This window comes from Dromiciops gliroides, chromosome 1 (genome assembly GCF_019393635.1).
Source record: "Dromiciops gliroides isolate mDroGli1 chromosome 1, mDroGli1.pri, whole genome shotgun sequence".
NCBI lineage: Eukaryota > Metazoa > Chordata > Mammalia > Microbiotheria > Microbiotheriidae > Dromiciops > Dromiciops gliroides.
Genome location: NC_057861.1, coordinates 733054583 through 733081839, shown reverse-complemented (window position 1 = coordinate 733081839; position 27257 = coordinate 733054583). Strand labels below are relative to the sequence as shown.

The 27257-nt window shown below is 44.9% G+C and overlaps 1 protein-coding gene across 13 annotated transcripts in view; it reads right to left on the bottom strand.

The window, feature by feature from the left end:
- MAGI1 (membrane associated guanylate kinase, WW and PDZ domain containing 1) overlaps positions 1-25577 on the bottom strand; it is a 720361-nt gene extending 694784 nt beyond the window's left edge. For 5 of the 13 annotated variants that reach the window (XM_043993628.1, XM_043993631.1, XM_043993641.1 and 2 more), the window contains exon 1: positions 24585-25573. In XM_043993628.1, coding sequence (XP_043849563.1) covers positions 24585-24897 — 313 coding nt within the window. In that variant the 5' untranslated portion in view covers positions 24898-25573. Of the gene's footprint in view, positions 1-24584 lie in introns of all 13 variants that reach the window. The other 8 variants (XM_043993636.1, XM_043993644.1, XM_043993648.1 and 5 more) reach the window with 4 other exon arrangements.
- Between the last annotated feature and the right edge of the window lie 1680 nt (positions 25578-27257).

The following is a 27257-nucleotide window of genomic DNA, read 5'->3' as shown; positions in this document are numbered from 1 at the left end:
CTTTCCATAAGAATTTTTTCTTCTGTTCAAGATGATGTTTTTTATTCCCAGTACCTAGCCATTCCCCTTAAAGTCAGTTGGACATATGGTCCCTTCCTGGTATTCCATGTCTACACCCCCCTTTTTTAGCCAATGGACCTCTTCTCTGGCTCTATCCTTTGGAGTCATTGTCTTTTCTTGCTAGCCCAACTTACATGAAGCTCCTCCTCCCTCCCACCTCACCACCCATCATCCCATTTAGATGATTTTCTCCATAAACTCTATGGGATCCCTGGGTAAGGCTCTTTCCTGCGTGGGGTCCAAGCCAAGATCCACCCAGTTACAACAAAACAAGATCAGTCAGAAGGATGGAGTTATATGAAACAGAAACAAGATTAGGTCCACCCCCTTTGGCCTTGGGTTGAAACTGCCTTCTTCACAGTCAATTGACCTGCTGACTTGGCAAGGATTTGTGGGTCTTTGCCCACAGGATCACTGTGACTAATCTGGGCACCCAGCCTCTTATGCAGTTTCCTTCAACTGAGCTTCCAGTCCCAAGCAGCATCTCTCTGTCTCCCTGTCTCTGTCTCCCTGTCTCTCTGTTTCCCTGTCTCCCTGTCTCCATGTGTGCATATGTGTGTGTGTGTGTGTGTGTGTGTGTGTCTTTCCACACCCTGCGTTTTCTTTTCTTTTTTGTCCCTGGTACTTTTCTGAATGGTTGGTGCCATACTCTAGAAAAACAATGAGCGAAGAACATGGTAGATTCCCTTCCTCCTTCCATGGACTTGAGAGCTCTGGTGTCATCCCTGATTTTATCTAGTCCCTTTCCCAGACCTACTTTGGAAGTGTTTGCTTCAGCCCTATCATGAGAGGGTTGGTATATTGTCTTGGTATTCCTTTTCCTCGATGACTCTGCCATCCCCCTCCATGCTCTTTAGCTAGCCCGTGGGATCTTCCCTTGAACACATATAAAAAGATCTGTAGCTTTCAGCACTGACTGGCTCATCTAATTATGACTCAGCAAGTCTTAAGCCCCCATCAATGGACCCTGATGGCTAAGTATCTCTACCTACTTCACAGGATTATTATGAAGAAAGCATGATATAAACATTGATTATTACTTTCCCAGTTCCTCTCCCCTATCAATGCATCCTCAGTTCTCTCCCTTGTTTCAAATCTGCCCACTTGCTAAAAAAGTTTCCCCAGATCCAGCTTATTTCCCAGGATTTTGCAACACTGTTCACAATCTAGGGGTTTTCTCCCCACAATTCTGACCCCTAGTATCAATTAATACATCATCATCATTAACAATAAACAACCTTTGATGCCTTGAAAGTGCCATTTTTTATTACAATTTATACCAGAGAACTCAATTGTTAATGGCCAACAGGGCTTTTAAAAAGTAAACATTTTTTTTCCAATTTTCAAGCATTTATTTTTTTTCCTTTCCACTTCCTTCCACTCACTTAAAAAAACAGAAAAAAGAAAACTTTGTAACAAAACAACTTCTCATATTGGTCATGTCAAATAAACATGTCTCATCCTATATGTTTAATTCGTCATCTCTCTATGATGAGGCAAGCAACAGTCTTCATCGTCAATCCTTTAGAATCATGGTTGGTCACTGAATTGGGCAGAGTTCTTAAGTCTTCCAGCATTTATTACAATAGTGAAGCTCTAGTATAACTTGTCCTTCTGGTTCTTCTCCCTTTACTCTGCATCAGTCTACACAAGTCTTCCCAGTCCTTTCTGGACAATAGTCTTCCTTCCCATTCACATACCATAATTTGTTTGGCCATTCTTGCAATTGATGGCTACCCCCTTACTTTCAAGTTCTTTGCAACTACATAGAGAGATGCTATCAAAAACTTTTGTACCTAGGGCACCTTTTCCTCTTTCTTTGATCCCTTTAGGCTAAAGGTGAGGGAGCTCTTTGAGGTCTGAAAAAAGAAGTTCGTAGCCTTTAGAAAGAGAATGGATTTCTAAAAAATAAAATTGAATAGCAACCCAGAGGACTTTACATAGCTTCATTTGATCTTCACAGAAGTCCTGCAAGGTAAAAATTCTAACTATTATCTTCCATGGATAAGGAAGCTGAAATTCAGAGAAATTAAGTATTCTGTACAAGGGTGAGCTTCTGGAAAGCGGGAGACCCCATGGAAAACTGGAAACGGAAGGCTCAGGAGCTAGTAGATTCCCATCAGTGAAGGACATCAAGTAGAGGCTGAATACATACCCATTTACTGGGTATGCTGGAAGGCACTTCTTGTAACTATGTGTTGGACCTAACATATAGACCTAAAGATACTGAGATCCCTCATCACTCAAACTCTTTTGTTTGTTTGTTTGTAGGGCAATGAGGGTTAAGTGACTTGCCCAGGGTCACACAGCTGGTAAGTGTCAAGTCTCTAAGGCCAAATTTGAACTCAGGTCCTCCTGAATCCAGGGCCAGTGCTTTATCCACTGCACCACCTAGCTGCCCTTCATCACTCAAATTCTGTGGTCTGCTGATGCCAAGTCCAGTGTTCTTTGCACTATACCATGTTTCTTCCACAGCCCACGACTTCCCTTCCTATACACCTCTTCTCCCCAAGAGAATAATTTTACCACCTCTCAGGAAGACAGATTTATCTTATGTCCAACAAAATACAAACATTTAAAGAAATTCTGATTTACGCCCCTGCATTGAAGTGGAGTTCACTCTCCCTGGTTAGAGGCAAGCGGTCATCTTTACCACAAAGCTCTGCAACAGTCAACGAGAGCTAAGAGTCATGTGAGAGGAATAGTACATAGGACAGTTTGGCAGGAGAGTAGAATGTGTGAAGGGCAGTAGAAAGTAAGACAGGATAGATAGAAAGGGGCTTTGTTGTGAAGCTGTAATGCCAAAGGGCTTTACATCTGATCATGGAGCTAACAGGAAGCCACTGGCATTTGTTGAGGAAGGAAACATGGATACACCTGGGCTTTAGAAAAGTCACTTTGGAAGCTGGGTGGAGAAAGATACCCAGAGATAAAATTTAGACTTGGGGGACAGTGGGCACAAACAGGCAACAGCCTGTTCTCCACACACTTGAGGACTGAGGATACAAGGGAACACAAAAGGAGGTGGGCTGCCCGAGATTAACAATGAGAACTAACAGAGGAAGAAACGGAAGGATACTTTGGGGCCACCAAGATTTTAAAATAACATGAAGCAGGTCTCGAATGCATCAGTGTCTGAGGAAATGTGGTGAACAACTACAAAGACTTCGAAGCTATACAGCTGAGATTTAGATAGATTAAATAAAGCACTAAGTAAGCTCTTGCTGTGTGCAGGCACTATACTCAACCTCGAGAACACAAATGCAAGCATAGGGAAGAGCACGTATAAAAGAGAGTTGGAAAGTTTGATGGTAGGGGTACCCTCATGGGCACAAGGTAAAAAGCAGGCCAGAAAGTCTACAGCTAAGCAGAATTAGGAGTGTGCAGAGATGTTATGGGTACTTTTTGTGAATAGGGTTTCCAGGGAAGAACTCGCCAATCAGAGAAGGCCACAGGGGTTGAAAAAGTTTCAAAGGATAGAATTTGGGGAGCATTTTCAAGAATCCTCCCCCCATATTTGATATGGGAGAATGGATGGGCCAAAATCTGCAAGCTTAGCATAGGGCTTGGCACGCAGTAATTAATAAATACTCCTTGACTTGACAAGGCCACTTCAAGTATATCTCAACAACCATCATAATCATAAAAACATGTATGAGGCTGAAGTTGGATACAAGAGAAAACCAAAGCACCTCGGATGTCAGATTTTCATCTTCAATCCATGTGGACCAAAGTAACTCAGACTAAGAAAACTTGAAGGACCCTTGGAGTCAGTGACCCATTCCTGCCCTTTCTCACTGTATTGCCTTAAATGAGAAATTTCCGTCCTTCAGTTTCCCAATGTCTTCAAAGCACTTACAAGAAATCCCCCTTCAAAATGGTCAAGGCTGGGCATCAGGCTGAGAGCCTCAAGGCTCCAAACAGTTGTTGATTTGGGTGGGGGATTATTGTTGTTTCCTACAGAACCAGTGTCCTGAGCGTGCTTCCATTGGCATGATATTTGCCCCCAGAAATCTCGATCCTTTCACATCCGTGGCAGTGCCATACGTTTCAGTGGCCTGATCCTGCAAGATCGGCACTTTAGAACCTCAGTTTTCTTCCTAAGAACTAACTGTGGTTACACACGTCTGATCTTTTACTGGGGTTACTTACTTCAAGACTTGGTTCAACATTTACAGCTAAATTAAGCCTCTTCTTGTCTCCCCCAAGTTACTGGTTTCTTTCCTCTCAAAACTATTTTGGTCTATTTTGTATATAATCTATAGATTAATATACAAAGAGAGAGAATGGAAGCCCCTTGGGGGCAGAAGCTGTTATTTCTTTTTTGTCTTTGTATTCCCAGTGCCTACCACAGGGTCTTACATGCCTTACATGCAGTAGAGGTTCAATAAATGCTTTTGATTGTCTGATAGCTGCTATCAGATGAATGAATGGTATCTCTTCATGGGTCCAAAGACTCACTAGGTAAATTCTAATCCATGGAGAGAAAAGGAAATATCAGAAAGGATCAGTCATGCTTTTTCTATGAATGGAAAATGCTTTATTAAAATAATAACATAGATTGATAAAAGCAGTTTGTGATACTCCATGTATATCTTAAGGGTAGAATAGAGACATTTAAATGGAAATACAAACACCAAAATAGAAGGTGACACTTCCCTGACTAAATTTCAACCATTATTCATCTCCACTGCACCACAGGAACCACAGGCTCCATCCCCATCCCTATTCCCCTTCTCTATTTAGAGATGACTAGGTGACTCATGGACAGGGCCCTGGGCAAGAAGACCCAAGGTCAAACCTGGCCTTGGATACTTCCTAGCTGGGTGACCCTGGGCAAGTCATGTAATCTCATCTGTCTCAGTTTCTCCATCTAAAATAGGGGTGATGATAATAGCATCTATTTCCCAGGGTTGTTTTGAGGATCAAAGGACATCATATTTGTAAACCTCAAAGTACTATATCTATAGCTATAGCTATCTATATCTATCAATCTATCCCTATATTTATCTATCCATCCATCCATCCATCTAAACACTGGCTTTCACCCCCTGGGAAAAGTGAAAGAAGAACAACAAAGTCACTTCACTCACCTGAATCCTTTCTTAGGGTGACAAGCTTTCTGGGGTTACATAGGCTGTTGCCAAGGGGGTGGACCCCGCTTCATGTTTCAGAATGGCTTTGTTTGGTGTCACTAGTGGCCACCACTGCTGCCCGCTTGGCTTTGGCTGGCCTACTCAGGTCTTCAGGGCGTTAAAAAAAAACACCAAAAACCCAACCCCAACAATCCCCAAACCTCGTACATATCTCTTTGTCTAACCGATACTCATGACTTTTCTTCTCCTGGCAAGGGAAACACAGCCATTGACTGTGCAGTTGCTCCCACACTTATGCCCCCATGTTTCTTCCTCAAGCCTTTACTAGATTAAAAGAGAAAAGCCTCGAACAAGAGGGTGACTCATGATGTTTTCACCAAACCCCATGAGAATCTCCCTCCAATCAGAGCCCGTTGCCATGGACGATCCTATTTCAACTTCTCTCCAGCAAAACTCCTTCCAACTGGTCTTGTTTTGGCCTAAGAGTCATTTTGCTTAGAATAACTGCAGGTTACTCTTTCACTGGACAGAGCTCAACGTTTTATGATCTGATTTTTTCTGGCAGAAATGATTTCATATTTTATAAAGAATCTGGGCCATGTTTCTTCTTCATTCACAACACAAGTACAATGAACAGCTCTCAGATCAAAGGCCACGCAGAGTTTTCCTTCCCGTGATTTGTAGAATTAAGGGAATACTCAGGCATTTCTGGGGCGTCCTATGACCTCTCCATGCCCCTGGATTTATTTGTCCCTTGGATCAAGATGTTACAAAACATGGAAAGAAAAGTGGTCAGTTCCTGCTCATTGGATATCTTCAAGCCAAGGCTGAGTAGGTGACCACTGGTTGGGAGTCTTGACAGAAGAAGTTTGGCCTGGATGACTTCTGGGGTCCCTTCCAGCTCGGTTCCCATTGTTCTGAGATCTGTCAACATTTTGAATCTGCTTGGCCAGATTTCTGTGAACAGCAAAGCCAAGACACTCATCCTTCTGAAGGAATTACAGCTCAGCAACTTAAAAGATAACCTGGCTGAAAATACCTTCGAAATGAAGCTTCTTCTTATATATCCCAACCCTGTGTAGTTTTAAGCAATTGTCAGAAGCCAATTCCATGCTAACTCAAGGGTTCTCATTATAGCTTTCTGGCCATTTTCAATGATGTAGGCAGCAAGGGACACACTCTGGAACAATGCCCTGAGATGAAAAGTATGCCCCAGGTGTGAGAGGGAGGAGAACTTTGAAATGGAAGAGCCAAACCAAATTTAAGTTTTCAACAATCAATTGATGAAAGTTTTGCTATGCTAATACAGGGAAGAGGGGTCAGAGGACTAAGCCATGCCTAGAAAAGTTCAATGTCCACAACAAATGGGATCACGGGCTTGGAGTCTGAAAGGATGAGAGAAGCCATCGGGTCCAATATCGTCATTTTACAGATGATGAAACTGAGACCCAGGGAAGGCAAGTGACTCACCCAAGATCATATGGATACTGAGAGCTATAAGCAGGATTTGAACCCAGGTGCTCCAATTCTAGATTCATCAGTTTTTCCACTTCTCCACTTGACAGCTTTAGTTTTTTACAAAAACTTTTATCAAAGAAGCTAAAAGGGCCCTCAAAGGCTATGTCATCCAACTAGGGCATTTTTACAAATAAGGAAACTGAGGCCCATGGGAAACTAAGTTATTTGTCCAAAGTCACAGGGAATAAAAGCAGTTTAGTTTTTTTTTTCCTCCTACCAAGAGAGAAGAGGCAAAATAAGCCCCAATCCAAAGTAAAACCCTAGAGGTCTATGCCCACCCAACAAGTAGAGGACTCCTTCAGTCCCAGATTTAAATCAAGAAGGACTACCATAAACATTCTACAAAGCAAAATCAATGCTTCATCTCCATGTGCCTACCATACAGTAAGTGCCTAATAGATGCTTGTCAACTAACTGGAGTAGAGGGTTCTCCAGAACCAGGACAATGGAACATCAAGTTTTACAGTAAGTGCCTAATAAATGCTGGTTGAATTCAACCAATCAAGAAACATTTATGGGGCAGCTAGGTGGCGCAGTGGATAGAGCACCGGCCCTGGAGTCAGGAGGAACCGAGTTCAAATCCAGCCTCAGACACTTAACACGTACTAGCTGTGTGACCCTGGGCCAGTCACTTAACCCCAATTGCCTCACTAAAAAAAAAAAAGAAACATTTATTAGGCACTTAGTATGTGCCATTGAATTGAAACCAGGAATCACCACAACAAGTAGGCCCAAAGATCCCCAAACCACTGCAGGCAGCAAACCTTTAATCTCCTTGACAAGAACCATGGCAGCCAAGACTAACACGAGATTAGATTACCAAGTCATTTCCAAATGAGTTTGGGTTGGGATACAGCCAAGTCAGACCATCCCTGGGGTATTTTTTAGGTGAAATGTAAAGGAAGGAAACAAACAGGTATGAAATGAAACAGACCTGCTGATATTTTTATAATGATCTATTATTTTCAACTTCAACAAGAAGCAAACCACCCCCATTTAGATCTTCCGGGTACAGAGTCTGATATATGAAGTATAGATGGCATTTATGGGATGGAGAAGACCAGAAAGCTTGCCTACTTCAACCTGTTCAATTTTCAAAAGAGGAAAAATGACGCCCAGTGAGATTAAGCAATTAGCCCAAGGTCAGCTGGGTAATGAATGACAGAGCTGAGACTTCAACCCAACAAGCCTTGTTCTCTTTTCACCACATCACTGTGCCTTGGGAGAAGCCAGAAAGCCTAGCTGAACTTAACCAATACACTCAGAAAAGATGCCATTTTCAAAGGCTCCCAAGGAGTGTTTTTAAGATGTGTCTAAGAGTGTGGAATTCCAAGAAAGATGGAAAAGGTAATGGTCAATGCTTCTATAGAAAGAACAGTCTCCAATCATATGGAAGCTTTCTCATCTCTATAAAAGCTTAATGACAACAGCTTATGCATGCATCACCCATGTTCTTATATATGCTCTTTTCCTACAGCCACATTGCTAAAGGTGTGGAGAACAGAAGATCCCACTGTGCTTGTCATCTTTGGGTGTCTTGTTTCCTCTTTGAAGAGTACTTGACAAAACAAAATTTAACCTGGAATGCTCTCCTAGAGTAAGGAGCGTCCTGTGCATCCGTTAAAGATAGAGGACTACTAGAGAAGACATGAGTAAACATGAGAGGTGGGAGACTACCAGGACATAATAGTGCATACATTGTGAGGCAAGGGTTCTATCTCAGATGCGTTTGTGTATTTTTCTTTGTCATAAGGCAAGGTGCAACCTAGAGGACAGAGTTGATGAAAAAAAATGGCTTTGACAGAAAGTCAAAAGACAACAATAAAATATGGTTGAAAATAAAACTATCGGATGGATTAAAGAGTGAGGACAACAATTGAGGCATGAATAGGGGACATCTACGTCTCCTCAGAGTGTGTTTGCCACTAATAGAGTCTGTGTATGAGCCATGTGAAAGGAAGATTTGCTACTGATGGGAAGTGCCTCCAAATGCTTTTATTTGCAAACAGCATTGGACTAATTGCATATTTCCATCCCTTCTTGGCTGTGTTTCTGAGTCTCTCTTCTAGATTTTGCCACCATGATTCAGCTGTCTTCTTACCCTGCTCTTCCCTTCTGCCATGTTAGTCCCCTTCTTCCATTGGTGAGTTCCTTCTAGAAGTCTCCATTTTGGAGATGGGCCCAGACCAGCCACGCTTCATTCCCCTATGTACTTCTGATTCTCCAGACTTCACTAACCTGTCTCTGTAGGGCCATCTTTCTGAATGTATTGACTTTATGTACTGACTACCCCCTTTAGAAACTAAACTCATCGGGGCAGCTAGATGGCGCAGTGGATAGAACACTGGCCTTGGAGTCAGGAGTACCTGAGTTCAAATCCGGCCTCAGACACTTAACACTTACTCGCTGTGTGACCCTGGGCAAGTCACTTAACCCCAATTGCCTCACTAAAAAAAAAAAAAGAAAAAAAAAGAAACTAAGCTCATTGAGGGCAGGGACTTTCTTTTTGTTTATATTTGTATCTCAGCAGTCAGCACAGTGCCTAGCATATAGTAAGGACTCCCTAAATGCTTGTTGTGTATGACATGCAGAGATATGCCTCATGTGATCACACTTATATAGCATCAGATTGCTTTCTGTTTGGGGGAGGCGAGAGGGAAGGAAAGGAGGGAGAAAAATGTGAAACTCTAAATCTTACAAAAACAAATGTTGAAAACTATCTTTACATGTAACTGGAAAAAAATTACCTTTAAGACTGAAAAAAAAAATACTTGTAGCCTGTTGCCTGCATTACTCTAGGACTCCTTGGAACTATCCAAGAGCAGAACAGGCTATCTCAGGAGGCGGTAGGTCCCCCCACTCCCACCATCACCAGAAACAGAAAGGTAAATTTTCAGGAATGTTGTTGAGGGAATTCCTGGAGAGCTTCAAATTAGACTAGATGACCTCTGAGGTTCTTTGAAAGTCTTACCAGTGAGGGGATGGCTAGGTGGCGCAGTGGAGAGAGCAATATATAAAAAGCCCTCTAGAATGTTGAATAGATCACAGATATGGGCTCAGATGGAATATCAAAGCCCAGAGAGTTCAACCCTCTCGTTCTAGACATGAGGAAACTGAAGCAAAGTGACTTGCCTGAGATCATGAAAGCAATCATTGTTTGAACTCAGGTCTTCTACCTTAAGAACAGGTGCTCTTCCCATATTGCCTTGCTGCCTCCATTAAAGGGATAGATATATAGATGTATAGGTATAGGTATAGATATAGATATAGAGATAGAGATAGAGATAGAGATAGATAGATAGATAGATACACACTGACACAGCTAAGCCTTTCATAGGATAAGAAGGTAGGAAGGGGTTATGACATGCCCCAGGAGGGTTTATCCATGCCAATAAAACACTGTATCCCTGCCCCATTTATTTCCAAAGACTTATATGTGAAATTGTTGTATCCCCTGATTGAACGGAAGTTCTTTAATGTGGGGAACTGTTTCAATTTTGGTTTTGAATTGCCTGCACCTAGGAAAGGAACTATTTTTGTTTCTTTTGTCTTTGCATCACCATCTCCTATTAAGTACTTAATAATGATAGCTTACTTTGAATTCAATTTCCTTAAGAGCAAAGGATCTTTCTTTATTTGTTTCTGTTTAAAATAACATATCTTAGAGGCATCTAGGTGGTGCAATGGATAAAGCACTGGCTCTGGATTCAGGAGGACCTGAGTTCTAATCCAACCTCAGACACTTGACACTTACTAGCTGCGTGACCCTGGGCAAGTCACTTAACCCTTATTGCCCCTCAAAAACTAAAATAACATATCTTATTTCTTTTTTATGTTTCCCCAGTGCCTACCACATTGTCTGGCATATAGTAGGTGCTTAATAAATGCTTGGTTGATTTGCTAAACTATAACTACTTCTACCTATGTAGTACTTTAGAGTATGTACAAGTATATTATTTGTACATTACCTCATTTGATCCTCACAGTAACCCTGAGATGGGTAGTACCAGTATCACTATCCCATTCTACAGGAGGAGACAGAGGCTTTGTGCAAGGTCAAACAGCTTGGAGACAACACAGCTGGGACTCAACAATAACCCTGGTCCAGACTAGAAGTCACAAGCCCGGGAGCTTTTCTAAGCACATATTAATGCAAATAAAACGGGGCAGCCACCATCTGCTCTTCAGTGTCACCTCGGGTGAAGAGCACACTCCCCAGTCCCAGCTAATATCGGAGTGTTGCTTTCTAAGCATGTCCTGTCCTTTCTTTCCAGAACTTTCAGCCCTGAGATCCTGCCTTCCGAGTAACTCTAAAGAGGCACCTCCATTCATAGGAAGACCCATGATGGCTACTATCTGATGGCAAAGAAAGACCATTAATACCTTCTATGCAGATGTTCCTATTTTTTTTTAAATGGTAACAACAAAACCCAAGATGTGCATTTCCTACAGCACCAGAGAGTTATTTTTTAACAAGCCAGTTTCAAGTTTGAATTCCTAACAGAGTCACAGAGATGCAAACAGGCCGATAGCTGGAGGAGGAAGTCTGCTCTCTCTATCAGATGTGGCTTCTGAAGCCTGGCCAGAAATCCAGGTAGTGAAATGCTGATCATATTGAAATCAGGCTGAGAAGATACATTCCTGGGCCTTCTTATCTAAGTTACATAAATGCTGACCTTATCGAGGGTGCACATCTGGCCAAAATCAGGCCCTAGAAGCTTCGCAGCCCAATTAATGTGGGGCTTTTCTTTACAGTTCCATTCACTGGCAGACACCCATCTTAAATCATTATACAAAAGTCAGACATATGGCTGTGTATATTTAATTTCCCTTAAAAATAAGTTATGAATCTTTCAGCCAACAAGCTTTTCATCAAGTTAAGAAGAACTCAGTTTCCAGAAGGCTCCCAGGTGAAGACTGCATAGACACAGTAAGCCTGAAAGTACTTTATAAGGTGGTGTTGCCCAGTGTTTCTGTAGGACTATACTGCCTAAAGCCAATAGCAATGAGAAGCATCATAATAATGGTGTGCTTAGGATGCCCTATTTGTTTTTTCTGTTGTTGTTTTTTTTTTCGTGAGGCAATTGGGGTTAAGTGACTTGCGCAGAGTCACACAGCTAGTAAGAGTTCAAGTGTCTGAGGCCAGATTTGAACTCAGGTCCTCCTGAATCCAGGGCTGATGTTTTATCCACTGCGCCACCTAGCTGCCCCAGGATGCCCTATTTGAACTCAAGAAGATCGGAGTTCAAATCCTGAACCTGCCCCCTTCTTAGCTGTTTGACGTTGGGAAAGTCACTTTTGTAAAATAAAGATGATAGTAACACCTACATCACAGGGTGGGTGAGGGTCACAAATGAGATAATGTTTCTTTTTTTTTTTCTTTTTCTTTTTGGTGAGGCAGTTGGGATTAAGTGACTTGCCCAGGGTCACACAGCTAGTACGTGTCAAGTTCTGAGGCCAGATTTGAACTCAGGTCCTCCTGACTCCAGGGCTGATACTCTATCCACTGTGCCACCTAGCTGCCCCATGAGATAGTATATTAAAACACTTTGCAAACTTCAAAGAACTCTATAAGTGAAAAGGATTGCTATTATACCATAGGAATATTGTCATTATGTCATGGCTAAGGGGCCTAACCAGGGCAGAATAGCTTGTGGATTACCTCTGGGTTTAGGGTAATCATAATAACTGTCCACATTTATATAATGCTGGAAGTTTTACAAAGTATTCTACATATATAAATATACAAACATATGTGTGTACACATACAGTATAGATATGTGTCTGTATATAGCTCTATACATTTTTGTTGTACAGTCGTGTCCAACTCTCTGTGATTCCACTGGGGGTTTTTTCTTGGCAGAGATACTGAGGTGGTTTGTCCTTTCCTTCTCCAGCTCCATTTTACATATGAGGAAACTGAGGCAAACAGGGTTAAGTGACTTCTCCAGGGTCACATATCTAGTGTCTGAGGCTACATTTGAACTCAGGAAGATGAGTCTTCTTGATTCCAAGCCCAGTGCACTATCCACCTAGCTGCCCCATTTCTATACATACACATATATAAAATGTAATCCTCAGAACAGCCCAGTGAGACAAGATGCTTTCATTTTTACAGATGAGTAAACTAAGTCTGAGAGAAGTTAAGTGACCTGATCAGGATAACAGCTTGTAAGCATCTGAAACAGGATTCAAACTCAGGTGGTCCTGACTCCAAGTATAGCAATATGTGTGTGTGATTGTAGCATACAAGTATATGTGTGTGTGTGTGTGTTTATATATATATATACATATATATATATATATATTTTATATAACATATAAAGTACCCCACTAAAGGGATACATAGGAAGTAGGGATAGAGAGTACTCCTGACTCTGCATACTGGCAAAACAGTCTAAGTCCTAAGGCTACAGAACCAATGCCACTTGATAGGGAAGGGGAGAAGATAATAAGCATTTCTATAACACCTACTATGTGCCAGGCACAAGGCTAAGCACTTTACAAATATCAATTCACTTCATGGGAGCTATGTGTTCTTATTATCCCCTATTTATAGTTGAGGAAACTGAGGCAAGCAGAGGTTAAATGACTTACCCAGGGTCATACAACTAGTAAGCTTCTGAGACCAAATGTGAACTATGGCCTTCCTAAGTCCAGGCCAGCATTCTATCCTTTGTGCCACCTGCCTACCTCTAATTCTGACTTGACAGCTTTTTCTAAGGAATGGGAATCAGGATACCTGCAGGTCAGCCAAGTCTGGGAGCCAAGAGGTCCCTTACTGACCTCACCAATGCTCTGGACACCCTTTGTCCCCAGAGGCCATGCTCCTGAGAATTGGAGGCTGGGGGCAGAACCTCAGGCTCACTGGACAGTTCAGGCTGCTTAAACAAGGGCAATTGGTCCATCCTCTTTGGAGAATCTGACCTTTTTGGTGTATGCAAAAGATTGGTGTTCCTACAGAAATACAAGGTACTTACATAGGAGCTGGGGGAAAACAAATCTAATCTCTGACTCCTGGAAGAACATTAGAAGAATCATGCAGATGAATTAAATTCTGTCTAGGTAAGGAAATTTCACAACCTCTCTAGTAACCTGTTTCAGCAGCTCTCTCTCTCTCTCTCTCTCTCTCTCTCTCTCTCTCTCTCACACACACACACACACTTCACAGTCAGCAGTAAAATCATAATCACAATAATAAGCAGGAAAGGGAAAAAAAATTTAAGGAAGAAACTGTTGAGAAAATGTGAGAATAAAAACCTAGTTTATGGCTGTAATTAAACTGATAAAAAAAACCACCCTTAAATATATATTCAGGAAGAGGATGAGGTATACATATTATCTTTGGCATGCTGTCTGTGCCTGGCATCCCCACGGATTTTATTCAGCTGTAAAGGGTAATCACTACATCTACCTGATACAACAATTTGCCAAACAATTTCTTTTTAAAAAACAGAAAAGCAACATATCCCAGGATCGTTTTTATCTGAACTTCACAGACTATAGAATAAAAAGAATGAAATAATCATAAATAATAAAAGATGAGAACAAGATGAATGATACTGCCAATTGATATTTTAAATGCTATGGTAAGAGTCATAAAGTGCTTTACATAAATTTTCTCAGCTGAGCATAAAAAAATCAAGTTGAGTCCTATGTACCATATGTACTTGCTATGAAGGAAGTACTAGAGATGGGATAGCCCTGTTTTATAGATGAAGAAACTGAGTTTGTAAAGATGTAAGAGGACCTGCCCTTGGTTACATAAACAGAGAGGGGCAGAGACAGGGTTTGGATCCACTATCTCTCTGACTTCAAGGCACATGCTTTCACAATGAGCATATCAAAAATCTACCAGCTAAACAATCTGTCGATATATTTACAGGAAGATAATGTGGCTGAGGCCTACATAATAACTCTTTGAGGTTCCCAAAGATTTGACCAATATCTCATTTGATCCTCACAGTGACCCTGGGAGGTAGCTGCTATTATTATCTTCATTTTACTTAAAAAGAACCTGAGGCCAATAAAAGTTAAGTGACTTGCATAGGATCACAAAGCAAGTATATAAGACTGGATTTGAACTCGGGTCTTCCCAACTCTAGGCACAGTACTCCATCTGCTGAATTGCCTGGTAGATTTAGAGCAGGAAGAGATCTTAGAGGTCCATCTAATCCAACCCCCTTATTTTACAGATGATGACACTGAGGAGCCACATGATGGATCCATAGTCCAAGAAGTCATAGACCAGGGGCAGCTAGGTGGCGCAGTGGATAGAGCACCAGCCCTGGAGTCAGGAGGACCTGAGTTCAAATCCAGCCTCAGACACTTAATACTTACTAGCTGTGTGACCCTGGGCAAGTCACTTAACCCCAGTTGCCTCACTAAAAAAACAAACAAACAAACAAACAAAAGAAGTCATAGACCGAATGCTCTCAGTACTATGTACTGCCTCTGAAGTTGAAAGCATGGATGCTTTTTTAGAAAAATACAGAGCAGCAAGGCTGCTGACATCTCAAGTAGCAATAATTTTGAAACACTGCTTATAATTCCACGGTAATTGTCCTCTATTGCACCATCGTCCTGCTGTCCAAATAGAGGGAGACAGCCTAGATCAGCTCTTGTCTCATGACAGGCTGAAAGATCCCCCATATTGTAAGTAAATGAGAAGTGCTTCCCATTGTCTTAACAAGAGGGTGGTGATGCTCACCTCACCGTGAGGATGCCTAGATCTCCTGTAACTCATTCTAATCCTCTTGGAGATAGAAACAGAGAGGCCTGGGCTCCCACCAGTCATCCAACAGCCACTCTCTCAAACTTGGAAAGGGGCACCCCATGGATTCCAGCCGCACTCCACAGAACTGTTATCACTGCTAAGCCTCTCCAGAACAAACTGCACATTGCTGACATACCACAATCATTACTGGGGTGATCAGCTGAGCCGTCCCATCCCCCATGGGCCCAGAACATCCACACCCCCAGACTTTCACACACAGGTCGGTCTTGAGAAGACTCATCAGCACGGTTCAGCAGACTATGCCCAACCTGGGTGCCCGAACTGGGTGCCCATCTGAGCCCTTGAACAGAGGCAGCCACAGTGGGAAGAGTTGGACCTCCACATCAGGAGAGCCCTCGGTGAGAAGCCTAGATTAAAATGCTAGCTGATGGGGGAAGCTAAGTGGCACAGTGGATAGAGCACTGGCCCTGGAGTCAGGTGGACCTGAGTTCAAATTCGGCCTCAGACACTTAACACTCGCTGTGTGACCCTGGGCAAGTCACTTAACCCCAATTGCCTCACTAAAAAAAAAAAAAAATGCTAGCAGACCCTCCTCCCCTCTACTGGTTGGCATCCCTGACTTTCTTCATATCTCATCTCAAGTGGTACCTTCTGCAGAAAGCCTTCCCAGGCCCCCGGCTGCTAATGATGCCTTCTCCTCTAGCTTATTACCTGGGAGGTACTGCCTAGACACAAAAACTCAGAACAAGGACCTACTTCTAAATTTCACGTGATACTGAATGGATCATGACTTAGAGCTGAAAGCAACTTTAGTTAGACTTTACTGAGTCCAACCCGCCATTTTATGTATGAGAAAATGGGAGTCCTTGATACTTTCCATGAATTGCCCAAGGTCACTTAGGGAATAAGTGTCAGAAGCTGGTTTGAACCCAGGTCCACTGATTCCAAATCTATTACTGATATGAGTATGAATTAATTCAGTATTAATGTGATTTAATGGATCCATCAGCTCGGGTCTCCAATCACCAAAACGATGTCAAAATCTTTACATTTTGTTGCTGTTGTTTGGTCATTTCAGCCTTGTCTGACTCTTCATGACCCCATCTGGGGTTTTCTTGGCAGGGATACTGAGGTAGTTTGCTATTTCCTACTCCAGCTCTTTTTTTACAGATGAGGAAACTGAGGCAAACATTGCTCACTACCCAGAATTCAGTGACTTTCCATTTTCATAGAGCTGATGGGGAGGTTCTGGGTTATCAAATCCAACCTACTCCCTTTAGAATTAAGGAGAATGAAAGAGATAAAGAAGCTATGCACTCAAAGTTAGTGATAATATCCAAGATGAGAATGGAGCCATAACAAAGAATTATACCTAAGGCGAGTACCATGAACTTTGCCTGGGACAAACGGCAGGCAGTTGCCTTCAGTTAAGGTAGAACGTTCATTAGCCTGGGGTGTGTGGGTGGAGAGAGGGGGGGTGGGGGATGTTGAGTACTGAGTCACCACACTTTCTATCTGATAATTTCCATTTTAGTTAACAAGAATCTGTTAACTAGCAACTAACTCCTGTTTCTAAGCAGCTAAAAGACTCTAGGAGGTGGCACTCTCTAAATCTGTGCCCAGAGGCAAAGCCCCAGTCGCCCCACCCTAATTCAACCTCTGCTCAGATCTTCTAGTACAATGTGGGTTCTATTACATTAGCTACCAGTGGTATAAGCAGGTGTGTCTTAGCCTTCTCATCTGAGGAGGATTAATGGAGTATAAAAAGGACCTCATTTCAAGGCAGTTTCTACACATAAAAGTAGGCCCATGGCACAGAAATTGAGAACAACATTTCAGTAAAGTCTAAGGATTCACATTTAATCTGAAGGGGGTGGGGGGAAGGGGGGAATTAGTTGATGCGATATCCAATTTATCAAGACATTAACACCAACCTGCAGAAAATCTGACCATCTTATTCGTCTCCTGGCATTGTTTCCTCATCTGTAAAATGGGTGGGTTGGACGAGATAGCTTCTGAAGTCGCTTCCAGCAGTAGAGCTATGATTCTATCATTTGTCTTCTTCCCATACGTAAAATCGGTGTATAGATTACACGTATACACACACTCAAATGGACACACTAGCTTTTTCAAGGGTGAGGTTTTCCATTAGATAAACCTAGTTGTGAAGGCAGCAGTCTGCCTGTGGTAAAGAGATGTCAGAACATTTTCACATACAGCCTTGTGAGGCAATCCTTTAAGCTCTCATTGGCACATATAATCAATTCTGGCATTTGCAACTGTCTGTGTAATGGATGCCAGAAGATACCACAGCCAGCAATATCACAGCTTCACCATAAGGTCAAGTTAACATTTAAAAAAACAATAACAACAACAAACAAACAAACCCACAGCCTATGGTAAAAAGTACATTACAAACTACAGCAAAGCCAGGTTACCTGTCCTGGTACCTGGTATTTTTTAAAGTTGCAGTTTCCTTAAGAGAGACCAAAAATAGTGCTCAGGAGAAACTGATCTTTTGGCATCACAACTAACTACAAACAGATTGATTTGAGAAATTTTAGCTGGGGGGGGGGGGGAATCTGTTCAGAAATAAGGTGGGGGTAGGGAAGGGGAGAAGAGTAGAGAGAATCAGAAGGCAGACAAGTTACACTATTTAGAAATTCACACCAATATCATAGACAAGAGTCTGTTTAAGGAGAAAAGTGCCCCAAGCTCCCAGAATGCCTCCCTGCCCCTAGCTGCCCAAGGATAAGGATCTAATCAGGCTTCCTCAAACCAGTGGGGGCCTTTGTGTGTTGGCACCAGCTCTGCAACTCATGAAAGTTGCTATGAGCATAGAGGGGTTAAGAGAATTCACTTCCCAGGGTCCTACAGCCAGTTAGCTGTCAGAGGTAGGACTTGAACTCAGGTCTTCCTGACACTAAGCACAGCTCTCTATCCATTCTACCATGGCTGACCCTGTAGGGATATAAAGAGAGAAATGAAATTATCCCTGCCCTCCAAGACCTGGCAGTCTTATCTGCAGCTCCTACTTTTACTACAGCTAGATGGCTCAGTGGAATGAATGAGTACTGAACTTGGAGTCCAGAAGACACTAGTTCAAATATCTACTCAGATACATAAACTAGCTGTGTGATCCTGGCCAAGTCACCTACCTTCCCAGTACCTCATTTTCCTCCTCTACAAAATAAGGAGTGGATGTCCTCTAAAGTCTCTTCAAGCTCTAAACCCATCATTCTGTGAAGAAGCAGCTCCAATACCAAGCAGCCAATGCAACAGAAAAGAAAAGCAGTGGCACAAACTTAGCTAGTTTTGCTTCTAAAATAAGCACTTCAGGGGCAGCTAGGTGATGCAGTGGGATAAAGCACTGGCCCTGGATTCAGGAGGACCTAAGTTCAAATCTTCCCTCAGACACTTTAAACATACTAGCTGTGTGACCCTGGGCAAGTCACTTAATCCCCATTGCCCTGCCAAAAAAAAAAAAAAAAAAAAACCAAACAACACACACACACACACACACACTTGAGACCTAATTTAAAAAAAAAGAGGGGAAAAAAGGACAGGTGTTGAAATAGTTTTCTGTGATCATAAGAAAATGAGGGTGAAAAGACATGGTATTTAACATGAGACGCTCACCTGATTTGCTACGGAGATATTGTCATCTTTTTCAATGTTGCTTTTTTTTTTTTAAACCACATAAACACACAGGACAAAAAATCCCTGTGTGTCAAACTGAATTAAGATATGAGGTCGAGGAAGAGTTTTCTTCTGTTTGTGGAATATGCTTATTCTGAACTTCATCAAGGAGGGTAGTTTCAGTTCCTGTATATTTTGCAAAACCACAAAGTCCCCTGGGAAAATAGGTGACCACCCCCCACACCTATAAAAGACCATTTGGAGAATCTGCTATCATGCCACTCTATGAGTATTAAGAAAAAAAAGTCTACGATTTGTCTGGGGATTTGTGGGCTTGGGGATTTTTCTTGGCACCCACACAACACTAGAATGTAAGGTAGAACTACGCTTGGTGATCATCCAAGCTAATTCAGCCTTTGCAAGATGAGGAAACAGACTGGTGGAGGTGAAGTCAAAAGAGGCAATGCAGTCCAATGGGCAGAGTTCTTTCAGTCAACAGAAGCAGAGGAGTGCAATGGGCAGAGAGCTGAGTTTGGGTTTTGATGCTCTGGATCTGAATGCTAACATCGCCATTTAACTATCTGTATGATGTTGACCAAACCAGTTCAACTTGGTTTCCTCAGTTTCCATCTATAAAATTGGAAGGGTGATCCCTAAGAAGCCTTCCAGCCTTCATCTATGATCCATGCTAAAAAGGAGACTGATATCCTGGGGAAAAAGCACAAGCCCTGCAGGCAAAGGACCTGGATTCAAATCTTACCTCTGATGCTCACTCCCTGTCTCATCTTGGATAAGTCCCTTCACCTCCATGGGTCTATTTCCTAATCCATAAAATGTGGGAATGGCCATGAGAGCCTCGGTCTGGTTTGACACATAGCTCAGAAGGTGCTAGATTTATGACTCCATGACCTAAGTGGTAGAACTTGAACCTAGTTCTTTGGCAGTCCAGGGCATTCTTTTCATAGCACTGGAGTCACACCAGCCTCCACCTCAAGTCAGGGGCTTTCTAGCCTGTCTCATATACAGATCTCTAGATCAGGAATCCAGGACCAAAGGAAAGCTTATCATCTCTCATAACCAGCAAATTCTCAGTGACATCATCTGAATTACCCATCTTAGATAGTACCATAAAAAATGCTAAATCCGGGACAGCTAGGTGGCGCAGGGAGGACCTGAGTTCAGATCTGGTCTCAGACACTCAACACTTACTAGCTGTGTGACCCTGGGCAAGTCACTCAACCCTCATTGCTCTACCAAAAAAAAAAAAAAAAGCTAAATCCCAGGCCAGCTTTCATATTCCACCCAGGGGGAGTCTAAATGGCCTCCCATCCCAGGACCAGTGCATACACAAGGAGGGATAACTAATCACCTGGCAGCCTAAGCAGAGCAGAATTAGCAGTGTTAATCTGCTCCTGTCCCAATACCACCCACTAAAACATAATGAGCTACATCTGGGATTGTACCTGCCAATGGTTTGGACAACCAACTGTCATACCTATAGACGATGTCATCCACAAACCGAAACACAGGTGCTAGTCCTAGCTCTGGGTGACCTTGATTAAGTTATTGATACCAAGGAACCTGGGTTCTAATCCTGGAACTATGGTGTAGGGGCTAGGTGACCTTAACCAAGTCACCTCTACCCACAGGCTTTGTAAAATGAGGGGGGTGGGGTGGGGGGCAAAATATGTTAGTGAACTTGACCTGAAGCCCTGTTAAGGTAGAGCACTAGAGGTCTGGAGGCAGGAAGACCTGGGTTCAAATCTAGCCCAGATGCAAATTAGCTGTGTGATCCTGGGCAAATCACTTTCCCCTATTTGCCTCAGTTTCCCCATCTGTAAAATGAGCTGAAGGAAATGGCAAACCACTCCAGTATCTCTGCCAAGAAAACTCCAAACGGGGTCACAAAGAGTCAGGCATTACTGAAACAACTGAACAACAAGCAAAGGGATGCTCAGGGAACCTCTAACACACCCTGGATGAGTTGTTGGTGATGGCTTGGGGAGGGTTTTCAGTCAGATGTGGGTTGGACTGTATGGTCTGGGTGGTCACTTCCAACTCAGAATCTGTGATTCTGGCCACATCTCTAGGCCTTGGCTTCCTTCCTTGTAGAACCAGGGCTTCAGTGGGATAAATTCTCTGGTTCCTTCTGGCTCTAACATTCCATAAGTCAATGATGCCATCATTTAAATCCTTTACTCCTCCTCCTTGGCCATGAGCTTCCTTTATCCCTCTACCATCTGACATTCAATCAATAAGCATTTATTAAGCACCTTCTATGCATCAGGCCCTAGGCTGGGTACTGGGCATAGAAAAGATAAAAATAAAACAATCTTGGGGCAGGTAGGTGGCACAGTGGATAGAGCACCAGTCCTGGAGTCAGAAGTACCTGAGTTCAAATCTGGCCTCAGACACTTAACACTTACTAGCTGTGTGACCCTGGGCAAGTCACTTAACCCCAAATGCCTCACTTAAAAATAAGTAAGTAAATAAGCAAATGAATGAATGAATGAATGAATAGATGGATAGATAGATAGATAAAATAAAAAATAAAATAAAACAATCTTAGCCCTAAAAAAGCTTACATTCTATTGGGGGAGATAGGTACATATCTAAGTATAAATTTACATCTCACTTCTTCCCTGTTTCAGAACCTAGCCAAGATTCAGCTCTAGACTTCAGGTTATTACAAGATTCAGTATCTCTCTTTTACCTTGTTCCTAGAATATGACTTACTCTCATTGAATGGGCTTCCCCTTTCCTTATGCAGTTCCCCACCCCCCACCCTCAAAGTCTCCACCAGGATTATTCATCTCCATTAGACTATGAGAAGAGGAAGGAATAAAGATTCTTCGGCTCCCCAACTTCTAGTTTCTTAAGACTTAAAGCTAGAATGGCCCTTCCTGGGCATCTTTTCCCATACCCCCATTTTACAGATGAGGTATGAGAAGCCAACTGAGATGAAGTAGCTTGCCCAAGGTCACAGGTCCTAAATTCAAAAAGGCATTCTCGGCCAGGCCCTCCAATGTCAAATCCAGTAGTTCTCTACTCTTGCCCTAGTTGCTTAGACATTAATTAAGGGTCATCATTTCTTCACTTTTAGCCTTTCTTTCACACTAGGCTCTTCTCCACCTTGGCCAGGCTTCGGTCCGTCAAGCATCTCTCCTTCACCATGAAGGAAACAAAACATCTTCTGCTCAGAAACTGAACAGACCACAGACAACTTTGCTGAGTCCTTGCAGGGACCAGAATGGTGTCCCAAGAACAGCTGTTCCCCACCCTCTTTGCCAATGAACCTCTGATATTTCCCCACTGCTAGCCCCCAGTATGACCCAGTCAGCCTGAGCATGGCCAAACCAGGGCACGCAGCGACACCACTGTCACGCTTCCCCTTCCTGTGTGCCAGCAGAGGAGCATGGGTTTGTTTGGAGGATTACTGCTGCTCTGACTCAGAACCATCTTTATGTCTTAATGAGGCAGCTATGCCAACTCTGTTGCCTGCATGAAGATGGCACAAACACTAGCTTTCACAAGTCATCCAAGGCTTCCCTGCAGACAGCTTCATTCTAAAGCATCCACGCCCACACCCCAGCACCACCAGAAAAATACCCCCCTAGGAAGCGACCTAGGCAAACTTCAGAAATAGCTCTGCATACGGCTTCCCTGTGGCAGCCCCCGTGACAGACGTTTGGCAGTGACAGACATTTGCCACCTTCAGCCTTAAACATTCCAGGATTGGGAGAAAGGCCCACAGGAGGATCCTGTCCCCAGGGCATCAGTGAAAGCCCACAAAGACTGACTCAGCAATTTGCAAAGTGAGGAGGAGCTGGGGGCCCCCAGGCCAGCTCAGTCAAAGAGGGTGTCCACCTTTCCCTTTTAACCCAATCACCTCCAGGCAGTTGCATCACCTACGGGAGTGTTTTAAATGCAGCAATCCAGTCCTTCCTTCAGGACTTTCTCTAGCCCTAATAACCTGGATAACTCCCCATGGGGAAAGGTTTCCTGGCATTCAAAGCCTGCTGTGTCACTGAAACTAGGAAAATCTGTTTTAACCGGGTCTCCAGGGGGATAGATGGATACTGGGATGGGGAGATTGGGGGGGAGGGGGGAGGGAGTGGTTTTTATGCAGAGCAGGGTTTTCTTTCAAAAATCCAGAGGGAAATAGGCTGCAATGTTCCCTTCCCAGCCACTCCCTTCATCTGGATAAACCCTCTTTCAAAAAGAAGAGGAATTGCCCATCCCAGTCCAGGCTCTTCCTTCCTTGCATACATTCCACAGACTGCTCTGCAACCAGCCTCCCCTAGCCAAGCAGGCTGTCATATCTCCACGGGGGAAGTTTTCATCACCGTTGGGGTAGAAGCCGATCTCCTTTGACGGTTCATCCCAAGGGAGTCTGGTGGCTGGCTGCCCTTCCGAGTTACACAGTCCTACCCCTCGGAGACGGGCAGCTTCTGGAGATCAACTCCGAAACTGCACACTAAGTCCCGAGGCTGGGCCCCTCTTAAGCAATTTAACGTCAGTCCTTGAGGAATTGAGAACGGGGCTCCTTTAAAAGCTGACTCAGGGGCACACAGAGGGCATTAGACTCTCTCCCTCACCAGGTACCACAAGCCCCCTTTCCAGTCTTTCAAAGGATTACTGACATTCTCCAGCAAACCACCTCCACCTTATGCTAACCTGACCTACCCCCAAGCACAAACAGCCCCGCGCTTCCCCCAAGAGACAAAATCCTCAGGCTTTGACTTTGAATGCTTTTTAATGTGCCAGAGAAATAATCCAAAATAGACATGGTCTTGGAAAACCATCCCACACTGGAGAAATCTGTAATGTGAAGGAAAGACCTCTCTGGGGGAATAACAAAAAATTTAAAAAACAAAACCAAAAACCCTTTAACTAGCAAGACCATTGGGAACAATCCTGTGCAGATGGGGGGGGGGGGGAATGGGATGCGATGGGGGGGGGGGCGAGGGGAGGCGGGAGGAAGAGGCTGGATAAGGAGAAGCTAAACTACCCCTCACCGGATATCAGGGCTCTGAGTTGGACAGTCAAGGCACAGAGAGCCAGAAAGGAGAGGAAGGGGAGTGAAGGTAAAGATGGACACACGGTAGCCCCTCCTTCTGATCGTGCATATTGGAGGAAGAAGAACGCCGTCCCTCAGTTACACTTTTTGCTGGGAATCGCGTACTTTAGTCTCAGCATCCCTACCTACCCTCCCCCCCTGGCTGAGGCTAAGGAGCACCTTGCTGCTAACTTGGACCTGGGGCACGATAACAGGTTTGCTCAGCCAAGCTCATCAGCCAAGCCCCGCAAAGTTCTCCCAGGCAGAGTAAGACCTCCTCTAAAACATTGATGAAAACTTGGGATTTCTCCGATGCACGACAGGGTGTCAGGCTCCACTTTTGGGCAGAGTGGCCTGAGACGTGAGGCACCCCCCCCCCGTGGCGGGGGGGCTCGCAACCCCCAGGTAGGGACTGGGGGGAGGGGTGGGGGAGGTGCCCACACCGGCACCAGCAGCCGCGGCGCCCGCTTCTCACCTGGTCTGACAGCCTTGAAGGTGACGGACCCCTTGCAGCTCTGGATAACTCCCAACACGTCGTAGCGGGGCAAGCCGGACACGCGGACCCCGTGCACCTCCAGCAGTAGCTCGCCCTCGCTGAGACTGCTGCCCTCGCCGCCGCTGGCGAGCCCCAGCTCTGCGTCCGACTCCACGGAGCCCACGTAGGGGAACTCGCCGTACTCGGCTCCCCCCAGGACGGTCAGCCCCAGCTCGCCCTGGGGCCCCCGGCTCACGGTGCACTGATGCACCTTGGTGGTCCAGTGATTCTTCTTCTGGATGACTTTCGACATGGTGCTGGCCACGCGCGTGGCGCCCCCGACCCCCGACCCCCCTACACACACTCGAGTGCACACGCACACACGAGCGGACCCGCAGATACAGAGGAATGTGAAACAGGTGGCCCAAGACAGCAGCAGCGGCGGCCCCAACCTCGAAGATCAGCTGGGGCGCTGAAGGGACATGTCCCCAGAGGACACCCCCAAAGCCAGAAGCAGACGAAAGAAACTTTGCCGGCTCTCCCTCCCCCAGCTCAAGCCATCCTTAGGCAAACTTTCTCAGCGCCTCCGGGCTCCCGCCCCTGCCCGCGGCCAGCTTTGTTTGCATTCCAGTCCCCCGAGATCCACGCAGCGCAAGCCGGCCCGGGGCGCCCAGGGACCGCAGCCCACTCTGGGCTAGTGCCTTCCTCCTCTCCCTCTCTTGCCTCTCTGCGCGGTGGTCTTCCTCCTGGACGCTTTTCTCGGTCGCGCTGCCTCCGGAGGTGGGCTTCAGAAAGATCTAGCCTTGCTGGACCAGTTTCCCCAGAGCCCAGAGCCCGGCTCTAGGTGCAGGGCACGTCGCAGGGGAAGGAGGCGGGAGGCGGGAGTGAAGGGACCGCGGCCCCTTTAAACAGCTACAAAGGCTCAGCTTGTTTTGTTACATTTCATTCTATTCCGTCCCACCGAGCTCCACGACCGGCGATAGTAAACGCGCGCGCCTGCGCCCTGAAGCCGCTAACTCCTTCCCTGCCCCCTCCCCTTCAGAGGAGATTCCAAAGTTCTTCCCGCTGGGTCCTAACGCCGCTCCATTCCCAGGCGCAAACTCGCCCCCCTCTTCCCCCCCCCCCCAATATTTCGGTCCAGCAACTTAGGAGAGGATTGTGGTTTTCCTTCCTCCCCCAGCCCCGACGCTCAGTGTCTGTTTTCAACTTTTTTTTTCTTTTGTACCTGTACGATTTGGAATAGGGTTTGGTCTGGGCCAAGGTCGGCGGCCGGGGTTTGGGTCCCCCCAGCGCCGCTGGACAGGCAGACCGAGATCCAGAGCGCAGGCACGCCGACCCTGAGCCTATTAACCTCCCTTGGCCAGTGGCCAACCCGGCTGCCAGTCAGGGAGCCGGCCCAGCCCGCCCCTCCCTTTCCCGCTTGGACTCTGACTCCCCGAGGCCAGCCGGGGAGGCGTGGGGACCGACTGCGCAGGGCTGGCCCGGGGAAGGCTGAGCCAGCTGATCTGCCCCACCGGCTCAGGACCGGACGCACTCCATACACCTCTTCCCCTGGCCTTGATCCCCTGCCCTTAGGGGCAGGCGGACCCGGGTGGCCGAGGCCCCCGGCCTTGGCGGGTGTCTGGGCTCTGCTCTCCTCTCCATCCCCGGGGGTGTGGTTCTCCTTGGGGACCAAAGGCGAGCCCATCTGGGCTTCATATGAGAGTCACATGTTGGTAAATGACTTCTTAAAGTCTCCAAGAGCGGTGGAGAAAGCTCTGAATCATAGTTTGAAGACCCGAGTACGAATCCTGACTTGGCTATGTGCGATTACTGTGTGACCTTGGACAAACAACTCATCTATCTGGGTCTCCATTTCTTCAGTTGTAAAATGAGAGGGTCGGACCAAATCTCTAAAGGCCCTTCCAGATCCAGATCCAATATCCTACCGAGACGCTGGAAGACTAATGAAGAAATACATTTGGGGGGAGATGGGAGCTTGGATTTTTATAAACTCTTTCCGTTTAGTAGCAATTCTGCTATTCTCTGTGTAACCACTGTCCATCCCTGTAACCCGGGCTTTGCTCTTTGGAACCCTTGGTTTACTCAATCTTTAGAGACAATGCTTTCATGGCTGTTAATGAGTGTCCCAGGACTCTGGAGATGAGGCAAAGGGAGGCTGTAATGTAAGCAGGGGAAAAGACAGTCACCGATCTTGTTTTTAACCATCCCTCCGTCTCAGGTCTTACTGGCAGAGTCCCCCGAACTACCATTCACCCATCATCTTTGGCAGGTTTTTTCATCTCTGCTGCAGAATCGTTGCCTATACAGGACTCTTCAGTGTTATATAACTCATTTCTGTTGCACTGGTGAGGGGTGCCAACGTAGAGAGAGCTCCCTGGAAAAAATCCCAAGGAACCAGAAGTGATTCATTTCAGACCTGACCCCTCACTCACGAGAAACCCCTAAATTGGGCAGACTATCACATTTCAATATTGGAGAGATTGGAGAAAAGATTAAAATACCGAAGAGGGAATGGTTTCATAGGGACACCTAGAGCTTCAGCAGTACAAATGCCGATACCTTTGGACATAATTGGTTTTAGATGCTTACTTTTTTTTTTGTACTAAAAACCCTAAAGACAACGTTGAGTGGTCCAAAAATACTAGTGAGTATTTATGTTTTGCTTTAAGA